This window comes from Pteropus vampyrus, unplaced genomic scaffold (assembly GCF_000151845.1).
Source record: "Pteropus vampyrus isolate Shadow unplaced genomic scaffold, Pvam_2.0 Scaffold368, whole genome shotgun sequence".
Classification (NCBI taxonomy): Eukaryota; Metazoa; Chordata; class Mammalia; order Chiroptera; family Pteropodidae; genus Pteropus; species Pteropus vampyrus.
The window spans coordinates 1,057,475-1,075,238 of record NW_011889149.1 but is presented as its reverse complement, the minus strand read 5'-3'; the positions used below and the strand labels follow the sequence as shown (position 1 = coordinate 1,075,238).

Below are 17,764 nucleotides of genomic sequence, written 5' to 3'. Positions count from 1 at the left end.
CCGGGAACGACTAGAACGAACCATTCCAACGTAGAGGGGTGGACGAAGAGCTCATGTTAGAAGATAGGGGAAAAGTGGGAAACTCTCAGTTGAAATATCGTAGCTACAGTTATTATAGAATATCTAAATTGGGATAAAAATCTTTAAAGGCCCTTACGAAGAGGAATTAGATGACTTTTCCTCTGTACTCTTCCCCCACAGGCGGTCATGGTGCTGTCGCCGCTCCAGCTACGCCAGGCTCCGTGGACGACGCGGACGGGAGCTGTTTGGGGTCAATTTAAGTCATGCAGGTTGCAAGAAACACGGGGTCTTGGCTTTCGCGGCCATGGGCTTGGATACCGACGAACAGGTAAGAATGATTATCCACTCCGATCCCACGGCTACCCCCGAGACTGCGCTCCTGCGTGTATCCCAGGAACTAGCTGGACTCCAGTGGCCGTTAAGTCTGGGGTCCTCACTGAACTTTCCTTCCCCGCAGGGTCGTGGCCTGGGCGCCGGCCCCCACCATCCATACGAGCGCCCAGCTGCTGCAAGACGGCGCCGCCAAGCGTGAAACTGAGGGGAAGACAGCGGCTCCAACTTCGGCTCCGAGCCGGAGCAGCTTCAGGTGAGGGCCACTTAGGCCCAGCCCTCGGGAGACCCGCACAACTCTCCAGAGTCAGAGAACCAGCGAATTCCCAACTCTGTCATTTGCCATCTGTGAGACATTATGAAAATTAATTTCTGAGCCTCGGTTTTCTCGTCAAAAAAGGGATATAATGCAAAGAGAAGTAGCGAGAATCAAATTGATGAGCCTTGGCATAAAGTGAATGTTCAGTGAATATTTGATGGATGAATGAATGAATGAATAAATGAATATTGGAGGTGTATAGTAAATGTCAGCTTTCTTTCCCCTGAGAGGAAGATCAAGTCAGAATAACAACCTTCCCTGAGCATAGGACCCAAAATCGGAGGGGATTGAGGGGCAATGCTTATTGTGCACTTTTTTAGAGTTGGTCTAAATTCTTTGGAGGTTTTTTTGTGCTCAGCCCTAGGTAATGGCCACTTGTCTCCCATCAGCGCCACCACCTCTGTATGCTATGTGTACTTATAAACATTTGCCAGGCACCATGCTAGATGCTGGGAATACCAATACAAAAGATCGTTCTTCCCCACAAGTAGTTCACAGTCTACCAAGGAAGACAAACGTGCAAATATTCTCACCATAAACTGATCAATAGTATACTGGAGGTCAGTATGAAAGAATGAGTGTCTAACTCTTGAGGAAATCAAGTAAGACTGTAGAGCTAGGAAGTAAATTGAATGGGCATTCAGCTGGACAAAATGAAAGGGATCGTTTTAGGCAAAGCTAAGAGTCTGTGTAAAGGCATTTGGTATGAAAGAACATGGTATATTCAGGCGTGTGTGTAATTGCAGATGAGGCCAGCAAGACAAGAAGGCATCAGAATGCCAAGAACCTTGTCTGTAACAAGTGGGGCTTTGAACACTGTCCCCACTGTAGGCAGTGGGGAGCTTCTAAAGGAGTTTAGGTCAAGATTCTATTGTGGTCATTCACCATTGCCAGGCACTGTTCAAAGTACTGGGAACACACTGGTGACCAAACACACAAAATCCTTGCCCCCACAGAACTTAAGTTCTAGTGAATAGGGGACAGCAATTATTAAACAAGTAAAACATGGGAATATGACAGATGATAGAAGTGTGTCTAGTGTTTGTAAGCAATAGTAAGGTGGCCGATGTGGAATGAGGAGTAGATACAGACAATGGGGTCGAGGAGTGCAGCAGGCACGCAGGGCTACGTCCTGTATGGCCTGTACACAATCATCAGGACTTCAGCTTTTACTCTGAGTGAAATGGGAAGCCACTGGAGAAGTCTGAGGACTGACACAATCATGCCTACATTTTCAAGAGTCCCTTTGGCTGTTGTGTTGATACTGAACTGTAGGGAAGCAAGGATGGAAGCCAAAAGTCTTCTAGGCAGTTAGAAGACCACTGAAATAATCGAGGCAAGGAATGACGGTGGCTTGGACCAGAGTGACAGCTGTGGAGGTGGTATGAATGGTTGGACTGATATATTTAGAAAGAACAGGATTTTTTACCGTGTGAGAAAAGGAGAGGAATGAAGGTACACTAAAATTTTGGGTCTGAACGACTGTTAAGATGGGAAGTTTGAGATGCTTTATTAACATCCAAGTGGAGATACAGGGTTGGTTATTAGAAATGGAGTTCAGAGGATACTGAACTAGAGATACTCATCATGTAGATGATGTTTAAAACCACAAGACTACAAGATCACCAAAAGAGTAAGTACAGATAAAGGACCAAACCTTGGAGCCTTCTGACATTTAGAGATTTGGGAGATGAGGAAGAATTAGCAAAAGAGACAGAAGAGACCTCCAGAGAGGTAATAAGAAAACCTAGTTGTTGTTGTTGTTGTCGTTGTTGTTTAATGTGGTTGAAGGGCAGAGAATGCAGCTGGTAAGACAGATCAAGAGGCTGATGACAGAACTGCTCATTGGATTTAACATTATGAGTTTGTCGGTGACTTGGACTAGAGCATTTTTGATGGAGTGGATGGGGAACAGCAATTTGGTGTACAGGATAGGGCCTAAAGTCTGATTGGAGTGCATTTGAGGAGAAGATGAGACAGAAACAGCAAGTACAGTCAGTTCTTTAGGGGGGTTCTGCTGTAAGGGGCAATAGAGAAATGTGCAGTAGTTCAAGGAGGCTTTGGGGTCGAGAGATGGATTGTTTTTAGTCTGTGGAAATAAGCGTGTTTTGCTGTTGGGAATGATGCTATAGAGAGGAGAAAGAACGGTGATGCTGATGCAGGCACGTTACTGGAGTGATGCCCTTGCCAGGCTAACACGCAACTGGAACATAACAGAAGAGAATGCAAAGATTGAGGACTCAGATGTTTGGTAGTGGGAGCTGGAAGAAATTCTGATTGCTTTTATTTGTCTGTGAAGGTCATCAGCTGGCAGTAAGCAAGCAAGAAAGAACTGGAAGTTTGAGGAGACAAAAGAAGGCAATAAAGTCATCCAGGAAAATGGAAGGATAGTTGAACTGGGGATGTACTGTACGATTGCCTGGCAGTGCCGAGGGCCCACTTGATCTCAGAAGTCATTAAAATAAAGCAGTGGTTCTCAACCTGGGGCACTTTTGCCTCCAAGGGGACTTTCAGCAATGTCTGAAGACATTTTTAGTTGTCTTGGGGGACAGTATCTAGTGGGTAGAGGCCAGAGACGCTGCTAAACACCCCACAGCGTATAACACAGCCCCCCACAACAATGAAACATCTTATCCAAAATGTCAACAGTGCTGAGGCTGAGAAACTGATAAAGAGGCCAGCTGGCATTGCTGTGTGTTCTTCTCTAGCCAACTGTGCAGTGTACGCACAGGCTCACAGGGGCTGGAGAGACGGATTTAACCAGGGTTAGGGGTTGCCAGGAGAGTACAGTGAACTAAGAGGAGGGCAGAGAACTGAGGGTGTGTGTAAGGGAGTGACTGTAATGACTGGCCATGGAATTTACTTGAGGTCAAGAGAGAAGCGAGTGTAAAGCTGGTAAGATCAGTGGGACTGAAGGCTTACTAGAGTACAGGTAGTAGAGGGAGCCAGTGGGTGTGCCAGGAGGTGGTGGGCAGAGGTTCTTGGAACCAAGGTTATAATGGGGTTAATGACAAGTGCTAGGTCTGACCACAGAGTAAGTAGCCAGGGTAGGAGAGAGGACACAGAATGGTTGGAGAAAAAAGAGGTCAAGAAACAGAAGCCAGGTGTTGGAAAGCTCTTACCAAAATCATATATGTGACAGGAGTAGTGGGCCAGGAGCCATAATCTTTGCATTTTTCTACATTTATTTTCCAAAAATTGTTTGTTGTCACAATTAGAAAATGGGTTGAAGACCATGAGGCAAGGCCTTCTCTGTTTGAAAGCAGAACTGCAGCTTATCCAGCCAAGATTCCAACATCTGCCACATTTGTGTCAGGGTCCATTTGGGTTGGTTTTGTCCAGGGATCAGCAAATTCTCATGCCTGAAGTACACACAGCAGAAGTCAGCCCTCCTTTAGGACCCTCCACAGTGGAGAACAGCTGCTGATTTCAGCCCCCTTTGGCCGTGCAGAAGAGATGCCATGTGTACTGGCCCTGGTCTGAGGATAGTTATGAAGAGGCAGCAGACTGGTGCTGGAAAGCTTTGTCTTCCCTTTTCCTGCACTTGCTGGTGGTGAACCACTTGTTTGTTTGTACAGTGGACCTGTGAAGTTTAAAGACCTGACCTTGTCCAAACCTTGAAGTAAATGGTTCCCAGTTCTTCCTTGTTCAAAAACCTTGCTTTATATGTAAGGTATTACAATAGTATATTCATAGTTTAGTAGGCTTAGTTTTTTTGACCCCGAAGTCAATAGAGGGATTATCAACTGGAAAGTGATGATGGTTTAAACATTGTCATCTCAGAGCCTTGTCCACTTTCCATCTCAGTGTGTAGGCTGATAAACCAGCAACCTGCTGAGGTGCTAAATCATCTCTTAAGATCAGGCCTACCAGGAAAGAATACACTTGTAACTCTTGAATACCACTATGCTGTTTTGTTTTTAAAACTATCTCTAAGAAAGCAGGTGCTCAGACAATAGTGTATGTTCTAAACCAGAATCTTTTGTATTTCAGGTGACGGGGGGGGTACACACATGGATCTGATTTGCACACGCAGGCAGGTTAACTCACATCTCGTATGCTTAATGACAATTCTCTGTGTGTTTGAATAAAAGAAAGTATAACATAATGAGCAGAGCTCTGAACTGAGTCAAGTCACCTAGGTCTAAGGCCTGGCTTCCCACCTAACTATGTTCCCCTTTGTACCTGTTGCTCTACCTGAAGATGATTGTATTGACCTGGGATAGCCAGAGAAAAGATTGGTCTAAGATGGCAAAAGATCCTGAACTCATCACAGTGTCTAGGCCAGTGTTCTCAACCCTGAGTTCACATGTGATTCACCTGGGGCATTTTAGAAATAAGATTCCCAAGCCTCATCCAGAAGTCTAGAGCAGAACTTACACATCACAGCAACAGGTGTGGAGAATCACTGGTCTAGGTTAGGGGTTGGCAAACTACATCCCAAGGGCCAGATCTGGCCAGTTGGAATAAAGTTTTATTGGGACAGCAACACCCATTGATGTACTGTTGTCTGTGGCCATTTTTGCACTACAGGGTTGCAACAGAAACTTCAGGGCCAGCAAAGCCTAAAATATTTAACTCTCTGGCCCTTTACAGAAAAAATCTGCCAACCTCTCTTCTAGAGGATAACTGGATCTTTCTGTAGTAATGCTAAGTATTATTAAAATTTTGTTGCCCTTTTTTATAGAGTCAAGATATCATCTGGATAATGAAAGAAGATAGAGAGGTTTAACTATATTTTTTAAATTGCAGAAAGTAGTCTATAAAGGAATGAAAATAGTGATCGGACTATACCATAAGGGACACCAGGGAATATGGGGAACATAGATTCTCTTTTCTTCCAGCAGAAAGTCACTCGGTGTATCTAGAATCAACAGTTCAAGAAACAGCCGCGTAAGCACAGTGTTAAGACAGGGCGGCAGCACCAAAAGGACTGAAAAGCGGTGGCAGTGGGGGCCGCCTCGGGCACAGGCTGGGGCAGACGGCTGCTGTCTTTCATTATGAGTTTGTCTGCACTATTAGATTTTTTTTAACTATGTGATGGATTTCTAAAATTGGCAATTGTACATAAATGTTTCTTGTAATTGCAGCATTTACCCTCCAATTCCAGGACAGGAGAGCTCTCTGAGGTGGGCAGGAAAGAAATTTGAGGAGATCCCAATCGCACACATTAAAGCATCCTACAACAAGTAAGCAGGATGGGAAGCACGGGGCCGGTCTAGGTGGGCTGCTTCCCCGTCCTGGGGGAAGGCGAGGGGGCCCTGAGCACCCTGCTTGGGCTGGGAGTCAGGGCACTGTGTTCTGCAGACGTTCCAGGCTTCCCCCCTTGTTTTAGGAAACCAGCTCTGTCTTTATAACATTAATTCAGATTTCATGAAAATGACTTGAGTTGAGTAATACCACATTGATAAGATCTGCTTTCCTACACACCAGTGTCAAGAGAGTTCCCAACTGCGTGTTGGCAGTGGAAGCCTCGCTGACGTTAGTGACAACTTTGTAGGCCAGCCCCCACTTGGAGACGGGTTGGTGTTTGGTCGCAACCTGCCCACGAAGCAATTTAGAGAACAATACAAGAGACATAGTCACAGATAGAGTGTGGGGCACAGGCGAGATGCCGTGAGATTCATTCAGCATTGTAAGCGTCGAGGGCCTACTCTATAGCTCTGTCTCAAAGACAAGCAGTTCTCTTGTGCATCTTGTCCAGCATAGAAAACCCAAGAAGCCCCGGTAGGGAAATGGCAGCCATAGCCAGGCCAGCAAGGAGATGGCCCCCGCCCAGGGCTGGCTCTGGCAGTCTCCTCATAACTGCTTTTCCACTTCCTTCTTTACTGAGTTGTCAGGGAGTTCTGCAGACCAGAAGACAGGGTGATAACGACCACGGGGGAAATCTAGAAATTTAGAAATCTAGGGATTTCTAAAGTCATTCTCAACTTTTAAAGTTAAGAGATGCTTAGAAAAAAAAATGTTCCACTTATTTAAAAAACATCAATCATGAAATGGAAACATTAAAATTATCCAGTATGGTACCATTGCTAGCTTTTTTTTAAGGTATAATGGTTTTATCATTTTTTTTTTTAAGGAGTTCTTATCTTTTAGTGTTACATACTGAAATAGTTACAGATGAAATGATGGGTCTGGAATTTGCTTCAGAATAATTCATTAGTAGTAAAAAGGGGGGAGTGGAAACAGGGTTTATAGATAAAGTTAAATTTGATACGACTTAATTGTTGAAACTGGGTAATGGGACCATGGGAGTTCATATACTATTCTGTTCACTCTTGTGTATATTTGAAACTTTCACTAATGAAAAGTCTTTTTTTTTTTTTTAATTTTTTTTTTTTTTTTTAATTATCTGATGTGAAACATGTAGTTTTTTAGGGAAATAAAACCCAGACAAGGACAGCATGCTTAACTTAAACACTGGCTACAGGGAAAAATGTGTCGCCCTTCTCCTGGATGACATTTAGCCACCCTGAGTCTATGGAGCTTGTCTTAGTTGGCTCAGGCTGCCATAACAAAGTACCATAGACTAGGTGGCTTAAACAACAGGCGTTTATTTCTCACAGCTCTGGAGGCTGGAAGTCCAAGATCAGAGTGCCAGCATGGTGGGTTCTGGTAAGGACCCTCTTCCAAGTTGCAGATGGCCACCTTCTTATTGTGTCCTCACATGGTGGAAGGGGAGAGGGGGCTCTCTGGGGTCCCTTTTATAAGGACACTTATCCCATCCATGAGGGCTCCACCCTCATGACCTAATCAGCTCCTAAGGGCCCCACCTCCAAATACCATCATATTCAGGGTTAGGATTTTGACAGGAACTTTGGGGGGACACATCATTCAGTCCATAATGGAAGGCTCTTTAGATTATATGACTTGTCAGTATTCACTGAGTTTTAGGGGATGATTCTGACCTTTCCTGGCACCTCCTATAGGAGTTCAGAAAACATTCGGCTAGTAAGCTCAAGTGAAAGCAGCTTTTTCTTTGTCACTCGGACTTGTAAGAGCATAGTGCTCTCTTATGTCCCTGAACGGTCATTATATCTTCTGTGCTTCCCCTGCTTTCCCAGCACACAGATCCAGGTAGTCTCTGCCATGAACCAGCCCCTTGCCCGTGCTTCCTGTGGCACAGAGGGGTTTCGGAACGCCAAGAAGGGCACGGGCATCGCAGCACAAACAGCAGGCATAGCTGCTGCGGCGGTAAGTGTGTTCTTTCTGGCTCCCTGTGTGGTGTGCTCCCCGTTATGCATGGCTGATCACTGTGATGAGAAAATCTCCAGGAACTAGCCGTTCAGAAGCAATGGGGTGTTTGCCAACTCTCGTTTGATATCCGAACATCAGAAGTGGTTTGAAGAGGTCTGTGTGAAAAGTCTGCTCTCTTATCTTTCTCTTAGCTTCAGCTGAAGGGAAACACTTGTTGGTTCGTTCTAGAAGATGTAAGAACCAGGTGCTGAAGGCTTACCAAAGCCTCCTCAAAGCAGAGACCAGTGAGGTGGGGATGGGATTGGTGATGATAGTCTATTTGGGCAGATGTGGTATGGCGAAAACCCTCGTGCAATACCAGGTTGTGAGCTGCTGCAGACCTTTCTGGAAGCAAAGTGGCAGTGTGCTGCTATTGGCATATTTATTGAGCATCTACTACACGCCAGACACCTTACACTCATTATCTTAAATACTTAGATGTTTGGTACTACCCACGTTAAGAGCCAGCTGAGATACAGAGCGTGTGACTGGCTCAGGACCATGCAGCCACTTGAGTTCCCTGAACTGAACCCAGATCGGTCTGAGGCCAAAGCCTGTGCACTGTCTGCTGTAGCACAGGCCTTACAAAGGTTTGCACTGGTTCTGCCAAACCACAAGTATTTGAAGAAAACCTTGACCTCAAATAAAGCTCCATGTGCCAAAATATTGATTATTATGTATTAATGATCATCAAAAGGTGCTAAAGGTCCACAATGGACAGATCATATACACTTAAACATGTCAGTGTTAAAAGTAGCTTCTGTAGGGTAGGTTGAGTGATTTCTGTGTGTTTTCCAGACTTTCTATCATGAACTGCCTTTATAATCAAGAAAGAAAAACTTAAATATTACTAAAGATTTAAAATGATAATTTTTAAGTGAGTATTTAAGCTCAGCCTTGAAGTACAGGGCAGCTCTTCATGATCTGAAATTCTGCATTTACCTGAGAAAAACTGGAGCGATATTTAGAAATTTCCAGTAGGTGGCAGTGCTGTCCTGGGCAAAAAGGGATCACAGCTGACTTTGACTTGACAAGTTCTGTGCTCTCTGCTGGTGTCTGCCCTGCACTGTGGCCATCTATCCCATGCTTCCTTCCTGTCTGTTTTTATACGTGGGTGACTTTTCTCTGGAGCTCAAAACCTTGTTGCTCAAGGCGGCAGTAGCAAGAGACTAGGATGTAGCTGTTCTGGGGATGGGGGACAATGACCAGTGTCCTCTCTTCTCCAGAAAGCCACAGGGAAGGGCGTGACCCACATCCGAGTGGTGGTGAAAGGCCTGGGGCCAGGGCGCTTGGTAAGTGGCTGCCGTTCTCCACAGGCTGTATGTTCTTGCTTCTTTGGGAAGTGAGAGAAGTGGCGCTTGAGAGCAGGGTAGGGGGAGTGGCAAAGGACCCTATAGTGGATTTCCAGGAGGACTTGAAGTTTCTGTTGTTCTTATGACCTGCTAAGCCTAGATCACCTTAGTTGAATTTATCAGAGTTCAGTAAGTGCGTGCTATGTGCCAGGCACTGGGAATAGAAAGGTGGTCCATTGGGGACTATCACAAATGGATCCCTCAGTACAGACTGGGTACGGTGGCAGAGCTTGTGCCCAGGGTGCTGGGAGCCCATTGGGTATAATCAGGAAAGCTTCCTCAAAGAGGTGACATCTCTACTAACTTGAAAATAACGAGGTGTTAGCCAGGTATGGGAGGAGAGGGGGGACATTCTAGGCCAAGGACACAGCTTAAGTAAAGATACAGAAGTGTAATGCTAAGTTATGTCAGAGTTTATAGGTAGCCTTGGTTCTCTGATCGTAAAGCACAAGGTGGGAAGAGGCAGGTGTGACTAGAAATGTGGACAGCACTGAGGACCCAGGGAAGGGGTCTGGTTGGAAGACCTCTGTGAGACCAGAAGAGGGTTGGGATCATAGGTATCAAAGCCAGCGAGCCTTCCCACTCTCCTCCCTACCCCACCCTCTCCCTCTACGCCCTGTCTGGGCACGCTGGGTCACCATTTCCGGGAGCATGCCATTCTACTGTTCCTTCTGCTCCTTCCAGTCTGCCATCAAGGGACTAACCATGGGGGGCCTGGAAGTGATCTCAATCACAGATAACACCCCCATCCCACACAACGGCTGCCGCCCCAGGAAGGCTCGCAGGCTGTGATGGGAAGGAAGCCTGCACCTGAACCTGACTTCAAGCTCCACCTCCGGCTGGACCTCGTAAAAAGCACACTGGCAGAGTTCTCTCCAGAGGTCCTTCAGACACCAAGGGAGAGCACTGCCTCTTTACGTGGTGGCCTCTGTTGTACTTTTGACTAGAGATCGGCATGCCCAGAAGTGAGGCTGTGCCTCTCTTGGACACAAGGGGAGCCACAGGAGCAGCTGTGGCCCAGACTCCAACCAGTAAATGCTTCCCTCCTCTAACAAAAAATAAATATCTGTATCACCTGTAGTAAGCTGTGAGTTTTTTGCTTCCAGATTTGCAAACAGTTATTCCCACTCTCTCCTGCAAAAGAAATTTTGAATTGAGATGAAACCCTAGATTGAAGGGTCAAAGTGTAAATGTGAGCTGCTATTCACCAGACCCCTTCCCTTCTGCTTTCAGTTATTTTTTAGCCCACTAACCAAGGTTTCAAGAGCTTCTCTTAGCAATTTTTATTATTAACAACTTGTAATTTGGCCCCAAATGCAGAGTTTTTTGCCTGCCTGTTCTGGAGCATTCTCATAACAGGAGACTTCACCTTTGGGAGCATAAAGTTCGCCCTAACAATGTGCGTGGACGGTCCTCAGTCTGGATCTGCTAAGAGCGAGGCTCCTTGCCGTGAAGTGGCATCATCTGTTACACACCCAGGGGCTTCAACAGTCCCTGAGTGACCTGGGAGTAGGGAGGGTAGAGTGGTATAAAACAGGATTCTCTAGAAAGGGTGGATGGAGGGATGGGTGAGAGTAGAGCCCAGACTGGAAAATGCAGAAAACAGTTGGTGTGGAACCTGGATGGTACTGACACAAGTGGACTCAGCCCCAGGGCACCAGGCAGACATGACTGCTCATCAGGGCTCTGGGGTTCAGGGATACCACACAGAACCACAGGTGAGGGCTTGAGATCCCCCTCCTGGACAGAGAGGGCCCCCACCGGGGCATGAAAGGAGGGGTGCCTGTGCACAGAGGCACTGTTCCTCCCGGATGAGTACAGGAAGGGCCGGCCAACCCCCCAGGGAAGGTGCTGTGGGGTTGGTTCCCTTCTGTGTTCGGCCAGGTACAGTGTGATCTGCCTGAATTCAATGTAATTAACCCACAAATGCTCTCCTAAATAGGGAAGTGGCTGTGTTAGGGTTAAAGAAGGGGTAAAGACCATGACCTGGACAAGAATTTTAGAAGAAAAAATGTTCCCCTACTGCTTTCTCTTCCAATGGCAGGGCCAGTGAAGGTTAACTTGTGAGCAATGACTGAAAAACTCCAACTGGAGGCTGCTGTGTTAAAGCCACTGCCGGAAGAAGTTAACACTATTTCACCATAAAATTGCATGAAAACACAATGCGTGAGAACTACGGGGCTCTTGAGAATTGCTCTGTGATTTGGTTTGGCCTTTGGGTAGACAGTTTGTCAGGGCCAGTGTGAAAAAAGAAGGTTCCAAGGTTTAAAAGAGGGTTAATGAAGGTTCTTCACAGAGGTGTGGGCAGGGCTAGGGCAACAGGCAGGCTGTCGAGCACTCCAGGGCTAGCAAGAGCAGGAAGCCTTTACCGCCCATGGCCTGCAGGAAGAGCTCCCAGAACCTGACAGGGACGCAGCCTCTGCCAAAACCAGGGCCTGGCAGAGGAACAGGCTAGAATCGCCCAGACCAGCCCCACCTCCGATCACCTGCTGGTGTCCCCAGTGCCTGAACCCAACAAGAAGAAGGCAGGGGAACCAGGTGGTGTGGTGCTTGAAGGGTCAGCGTCCCAGGCCACAGAAGGGACCCAAAGGGGCATGTGGAGAACAGTAAGCACAGGTGATTTCCGTCACCCCTAAAAGTGAAGTACTCTGTACAGCGTTGTTTTAGAAAGTGTTATTTTACCCACAAGGGGGCTTTGGAAAGGAAGATTCTACACAGGGTCCCAGGAGAGCCTACAAGCACAGACAGGACACTGGGGCCCCTAAAGGATCAATGGTCTTGGGCTCAGAAACAGATGCCTGGCACAACCTTACCAGGTGCCAGGTGGGGTGGGCCACCATTGTCAAGGCGGGCCAGCGAACACACACTTTATTATGAGCTTTCGGTGCACACTATTGTGCCCAGGCTCTGAGTCGCCAGTGAAACTTGTGCTCTCTTGAGCTGTATTACCTCTCCATTGTTAGGTCTTTGCCCCACAAAGACTAGCCCCTCCTCAGGGAGACTAAGGTGTCTTCACCAAAGGCTGACCGATTAAAGTAGTTATTGATTATCTAAAATTCCAGCTGCCCCATCCCTGCTGCCACAAGCCCTCTCAGCAGCCAGCCTCTCGGTCCTGAGAACACTGGAGGGCCGTGCGCTTGCACGTGCCAAAGGCAGAGAAGAGGCAGTGCCCAGCACTGAGTCCCAGTTATATGCACGCACGGTGTGTTGGCGTCAGCTGCATGACATGCCTCCTTGTTTCCTGGCAGCAGGACCTCAGATTATTTCGAGGTGCATCTGCAGTTTTGCTTCTGCCAGCTCAAAGCTGGTGGCATAGGACTGGCTATATGAGGGAAGCTTCCCCCCGTCTCCTCTCCTCTGTGCTCAAAAAGACAAATACAATTTCTTCCCTTTCGGCATAGAAAGTGTTTTCCCTTCTTTCAGCCAAAGCATCACCTGATGCCAAGATGTACTGTCAGCCCCCAAATAAGCCTGTTTAACACTGAAGCACCTACATGCTGACAGAATAGCAGTCAGCACATTGGGAGAAACCAGGTCGCCTCTGCCTGCAACCTGGCTGTGACACACCCAACAAAAAATGCATGTATACCTTTCCCCGGGGCTCCTTTATTCCTTTTTTTTTTTTTTTTCCTATTCTGGGTACACACATTGCTTTTTAAATCTCAGTATTATCAGCCCAAACTGATGGAGCAGTTACTGCCACAGCAGAAATTGTCCATTCAACCGAACTGAGCAAACACAGGTTATTGCACAAACACAGGCTGGACACTCGGGGAACAGATATGGCCCTGTCACTACTCCCCTCAAGCTCACAGTCGAAGGAGGCCAGACAGGCATGTGGCTGAATCAGAAAGAAGTTCCATGAGATATGCACGAACGGTATTGGTACATGAGTGAAAGAATGATCCCCTCGTGTTAAGGAATGAAGAGAAGGCTTTGTAAAGGAGGTGGCAGGCAAGACAATCAAATGGATCAACGGGTGTCCTTAGGATTGGAAACTGGCAAACCGTGAAAAGATGCTCCATCTTCCTAGTAATCAAGGAAATGGGAATTAAAATACATGATCCCCAATCCCCAAATGATGCTAATCAAAGCCAGATGGGAATGAGACTGCTCAGGAAAAAAAGCAGAGAATGAGGCAGACAACACTGCAAAGGCGATGGGGACGGCGTGACCGCAGGCATGGCCTCTCAGAAGCCAAAGGTTGAGCACTTCAAGTAGGAAGGGACGAAGTGCAGACTGCAGCTGACAGGTCAACTAGGTGCTCAAGCAAGATGAGGACCGGGCAGTGCCCGTTGGGTTTGGCAACGTGGAGGTCACCACTCACCAAAAGGAGGGAGGGTGGAGAGAGCGGGAGGTGAGGGAGGGGAGACTCTGCCGATGCCAAGTCTTCCGGTGAAGGCTGGGTCATGGCGACAGGGAATGTATGAGGACACGGCACTCTCCCCCGAGACGGTGGGGGCCAGGAGTCGGTGTGGAGGAGCCCTGGCCCTCAGGGAGTGGGGAGGGAAGAGGCTGAGAGCTGGGGAGAAGCAATCTCAGCAAGGTGACAGGGACAGAGACAGCCGGTATGGGGCTCCCTGTGACAGGTGTCCCAATTTTAAGTGGGGAACAGCAGTGTCTGACTCAAACGACGTGGACACTGACCACAGAAACAGAATGTCCTTGCGTCAGTACACTGGGAACGTTTCTTTTTTCCCCCAACATTCCATATAATTGTTTTGAAATACATGTGCTCTCCCTCCCCGAGCTCTTACTTGGCGGGGAGGGGTATAAACAGGAAAAGCCTCTTCAGAGGGAAAGTTGGCAATTCATGGCAACACTGAAGATGTACAGACCTCTGGCTTCATAATTCCCTTTCGGGAACTTATCGTACAGGGCAGCACCATCCGACGATGAAAATGCTCTAGATCTGCCACCAGAGCAGCCGCGAGCCCCCGTGACTCTTTGGCGCTTGAGATGTGGCTAGCATGACTGAGGAACCGGATCTCAAGTTTAGTTTAATTCAAATCAATTTAAACATAAATAGCAACATGTGGCTGGTAGCTACTATGTTGGAGAGTGCTGCTTAGATATTCTATCATGTGTGTAACAAGTATACAAAAATACACTCACTGAGGCACTGTGAGTAATGGTAAAAGAGTGAAACCTAAATGTCCATCAACAGGGTGCTAGTTAAAGACATTACGGCCCATCCATGTAATGGAATGTCAGCCCTGACACAAGCCAGGATGTACTGCTGAGTAAGAAATAAAGGCGGGGAGAAGACAATGTACATAGTATAGTCACCAAGTTCTGTAGAAAATGACAGGACATGTGTACATAAATGTATGTGTATTGAATATCTGCAAAGACGTACCCCAAAATGGTAGCATTCTCTCCAGAGAATGAAACTGAGTGACTAGGAAATAGACAGAAAGAAGACAACTTTTTACTTTTTTCACCTGTAAGAGAGGGTGCTGTGTACATTGTTGTTGCTTAGTCAGATTAATTAATGAACTAATTAAAATAAAAATAAAGAACTGGTTTATGAAAATGTACAGAAGCTGCAGAGTCAGGCATTATGTAAATTATCCACTGAAGTGTGCACACATTTTAATAGACATGTGACACATGCAGACCTTGTAACACTCCCCTACCCCGCCACCGCCCCGCTGGTGGTCCAGTATTTGGGGGGCAGTCATCTGACTTGGCTCGGAAATTGGTTCTGGTAATTAATCTGGCTTCTCCCCTCACCCACTCAGGTTCAAATTAAATTGTGCACATGCTCTGCGATTCGGCCAAACAAGTCGCGCCAGAAAAGCCAGCCTGGCCTCCTGGTGTCATTGGGGCTTGGCTGGAGGGAGGGGCAGACAGAACGCACTGCTCGTTTCCATAGTGCCCTGCGGCAGCTTAACCACCTTGGATTTGTGTAATCCCCTTCTACCGAAAGTAAATGTCAGCTGAGGGGCAGTGTGGTGTCACAGGGGGCCCTGGCCTGCAGGACACCTGCTGTCTAGACCCAAATGAGCACAGACACTGGCAGTCGGGCCACACTACCCTTCCCCCAGGGGATGTCAGTTTTCCCTTCAGGACAAAGAGGAGGTTGAGTATGATGGGGCTCTGGCTCCCTAGGGGCTCATGGCTCATTTATGGCTGGGAGGAAAGCCCAGGTCCTCGGGCATTAGTGCCCACAGTGGGGGAGACCCTCAGAGTGGGCCTGACTGGGTGCCCAGGAAATGTGAGAAGCTCTTGTCCTCTGGGCCCTTAGCAGGGCTTTCCCTGGCCAACCATTCCTCCTAGCCTACTTACTGGGTGGGGGCGGGGGAGAGGAGAGTGGGGGCTGGGTTGACATCCCAGCTCTGCATCAACCTGAACCTCAGCTACTCCCGCCTCCACAGGGCTGTTATGGGCATTCTCCAAGAAAACTATATATGCACTACTCTGCTGTATACAGCTGGTGCTCATCCTGCACATCTCTCACACTGCTCCCTTCAGCTCCAGTCTATGGTGTCCTGGCTGGGAGAACAGTATGACCGCAGATGCATGCCCATTGTGTGGTTATATTATTATTATTATCGTTATTTATTAGTATTAGCTTTTTTTCCTGTTATTTTAATCAGAAAATGTTGATTAAATCACCTGTCCTCCTACACCCTTATATCCAGCCAACTGTAGATTAAGCCAGATTGTTAAAATTTGCAGCCAAAAATTAAGTTAAAAAGCCAAATGACTCAAGAATCTATTCCTCAAGAATCTTTCCCCCGCCTCCTTCTTCAAAAATCTATTAATATTCAAATACAATATGTCTAAAACTTGGTAACTATCCTAAGTTTCTTAGAAGCTAATTACAGAAAAATTCAGAAAAACTCCATTTTAATGCCACCTGCGCTACCACAGAACAAGGGCACCTGTGTGTGGGCGGGGGCAGGGAGAGAGGGTGAGAGAGAGAGAGGGTAGTGATGAGAAGAGGAATCGAGAAACATTTCCTGCGGAAGATGACGCCGGAGCTCAAAGTAAGAGTAAGCATCGGGAGGCAGATGTGAGGGACAAGGGGCGATGTGGGATGTTTCCAGCAGAGGGGATGGAAGGAGCAGGAGATATGACTCCACTGACATAAGAGAAGGCCATGTGACTACATGGGCAAAGAATGGAGTAATGCGGCCATAAGCCAAGGACCACCTGGAGCCACCAGAAGCTGGTAGAGGAATGAATAATCCCTTTGAGAGTCAGACGGAGAACAACAGTAATCAGGACTGTTGGGCAGGGCCCACGCAAGAGAGGTTTAAGAGGCAAAAATGCTATTTTAGGGTTGAAGAGGGCCAAGAAGCACAGAAGCTCCTACAGGGCAGAAGGGACAGAGGGACTGTGGGCCTGCAGCAGCCCTGGCTCTTCGCAGGAGTCCTGGGACGGGTGTGCCCAGCCTTTGAGTAACAGACAGGGCTCCTTCTTGGGCTTTGCATCCTAGGCCCTATGAAGGAGGCAGACAAACCTCAGCCATTCCAAGGGCCCCAGTCCAGCCCCTCAGCTGTGCAAGCGGAGCACAAAGCTACTTCCGGGAGAGGACAATCCGAGGACCCGGATAGCACGTCCCTGGGAGCAGGCAAAACACATTTTTTTTGTCCTAGTTGGGACTGGGATAATTGGGGCATTAACGAAAATGCATTTCTCACCATGTTCTGTCTGAATGAAAAGTACTTTGCAGTCATTCGGAGCCCTCGCACCCGCTATAATCAGAGCCACGTCGCTCAGACAGAGGCAAGAAACTGGGTCACCATGTAGGCTCACAGCCTTCCAGAATGTGACAAACAGAGTGCAAGCCCACCTCTCCTGTGCCCCCAGGACATAAGCAGCTCTGTGCTCCCCCTGGGTGAGGGACAGTCCAGGAAGCACGCTGCACTTGGAGCACTAATGGGACCCCACTTCGTGTTCCTATCACTGCCTCGCATCGACTACGTCGGCCCTTTCATTCCCCTCAAACGTCCGTCTCAGGAAGAGTCCATGGCTTTCTGGTCACTTTTCATTGTAAGAATAAGTCCCATGTTGATAGTTGCAACTCTCAGGAATCTAAATGTCCACTCAAATGCGTAACAAAACTTCAGTGTCACTGGAAGTTCAAAGCCTCCTGCTTCTCCATCTGCAGTATTCACCTTCGCTCTTCCAGGGTTGGGATGGGGATGTTGGAACTAGGGGGAAATATGAAGCTTGACCTCTTGTCCGTGGGCTCTCTTGGCCAACACTGGCCATCACACCTCCATTGTGACAGGCAGGCTCTTGCATGGGCCCCTGAGGGGATCACCAGAGACCAGCTCCCACCCAGCCACACAGAGACCTCTGCCCCGGACCTTTCTGTGGTGGACAGAGGAGTGCTGCCCAGACCCCCCTCAAGGAAGGGCCTGTTGCCTAGCTGCAGGAGCGCTGTCAGCCCCAGGCACAGCTACAGAGAGCTGCCTTGTACCAGTCACATCCCTCCAATGGCACGCCCAGTGGCTGCTAGAGGCTTGGATGGGGGCCTGGCCACTTCAAC

At 47.8% G+C, this 17,764-nt stretch overlaps 1 protein-coding gene across 1 annotated transcript; it reads left to right on the top strand.

Moving 5' to 3' along the window:
* The first annotated feature begins 37 nt into the window (after positions 1–37).
* MRPS11 (mitochondrial ribosomal protein S11) lies at positions 38–10,338 on the top strand. Its single transcript, XM_011379679.2, has 6 exons — positions 38–349; positions 479–607; positions 5,761–5,859; positions 7,735–7,864; positions 9,133–9,198; positions 9,943–10,338. The coding sequence occupies exons 1-6, from the start codon at positions 285–287 to the stop codon at positions 10,048–10,050; spliced, it is 597 nt and encodes a 198-aa protein (XP_011377981.1). The 5' UTR covers positions 38–284; the 3' UTR covers positions 10,051–10,338.
* Positions 10,339–17,764: the final 7,426 nt, after the last annotated feature.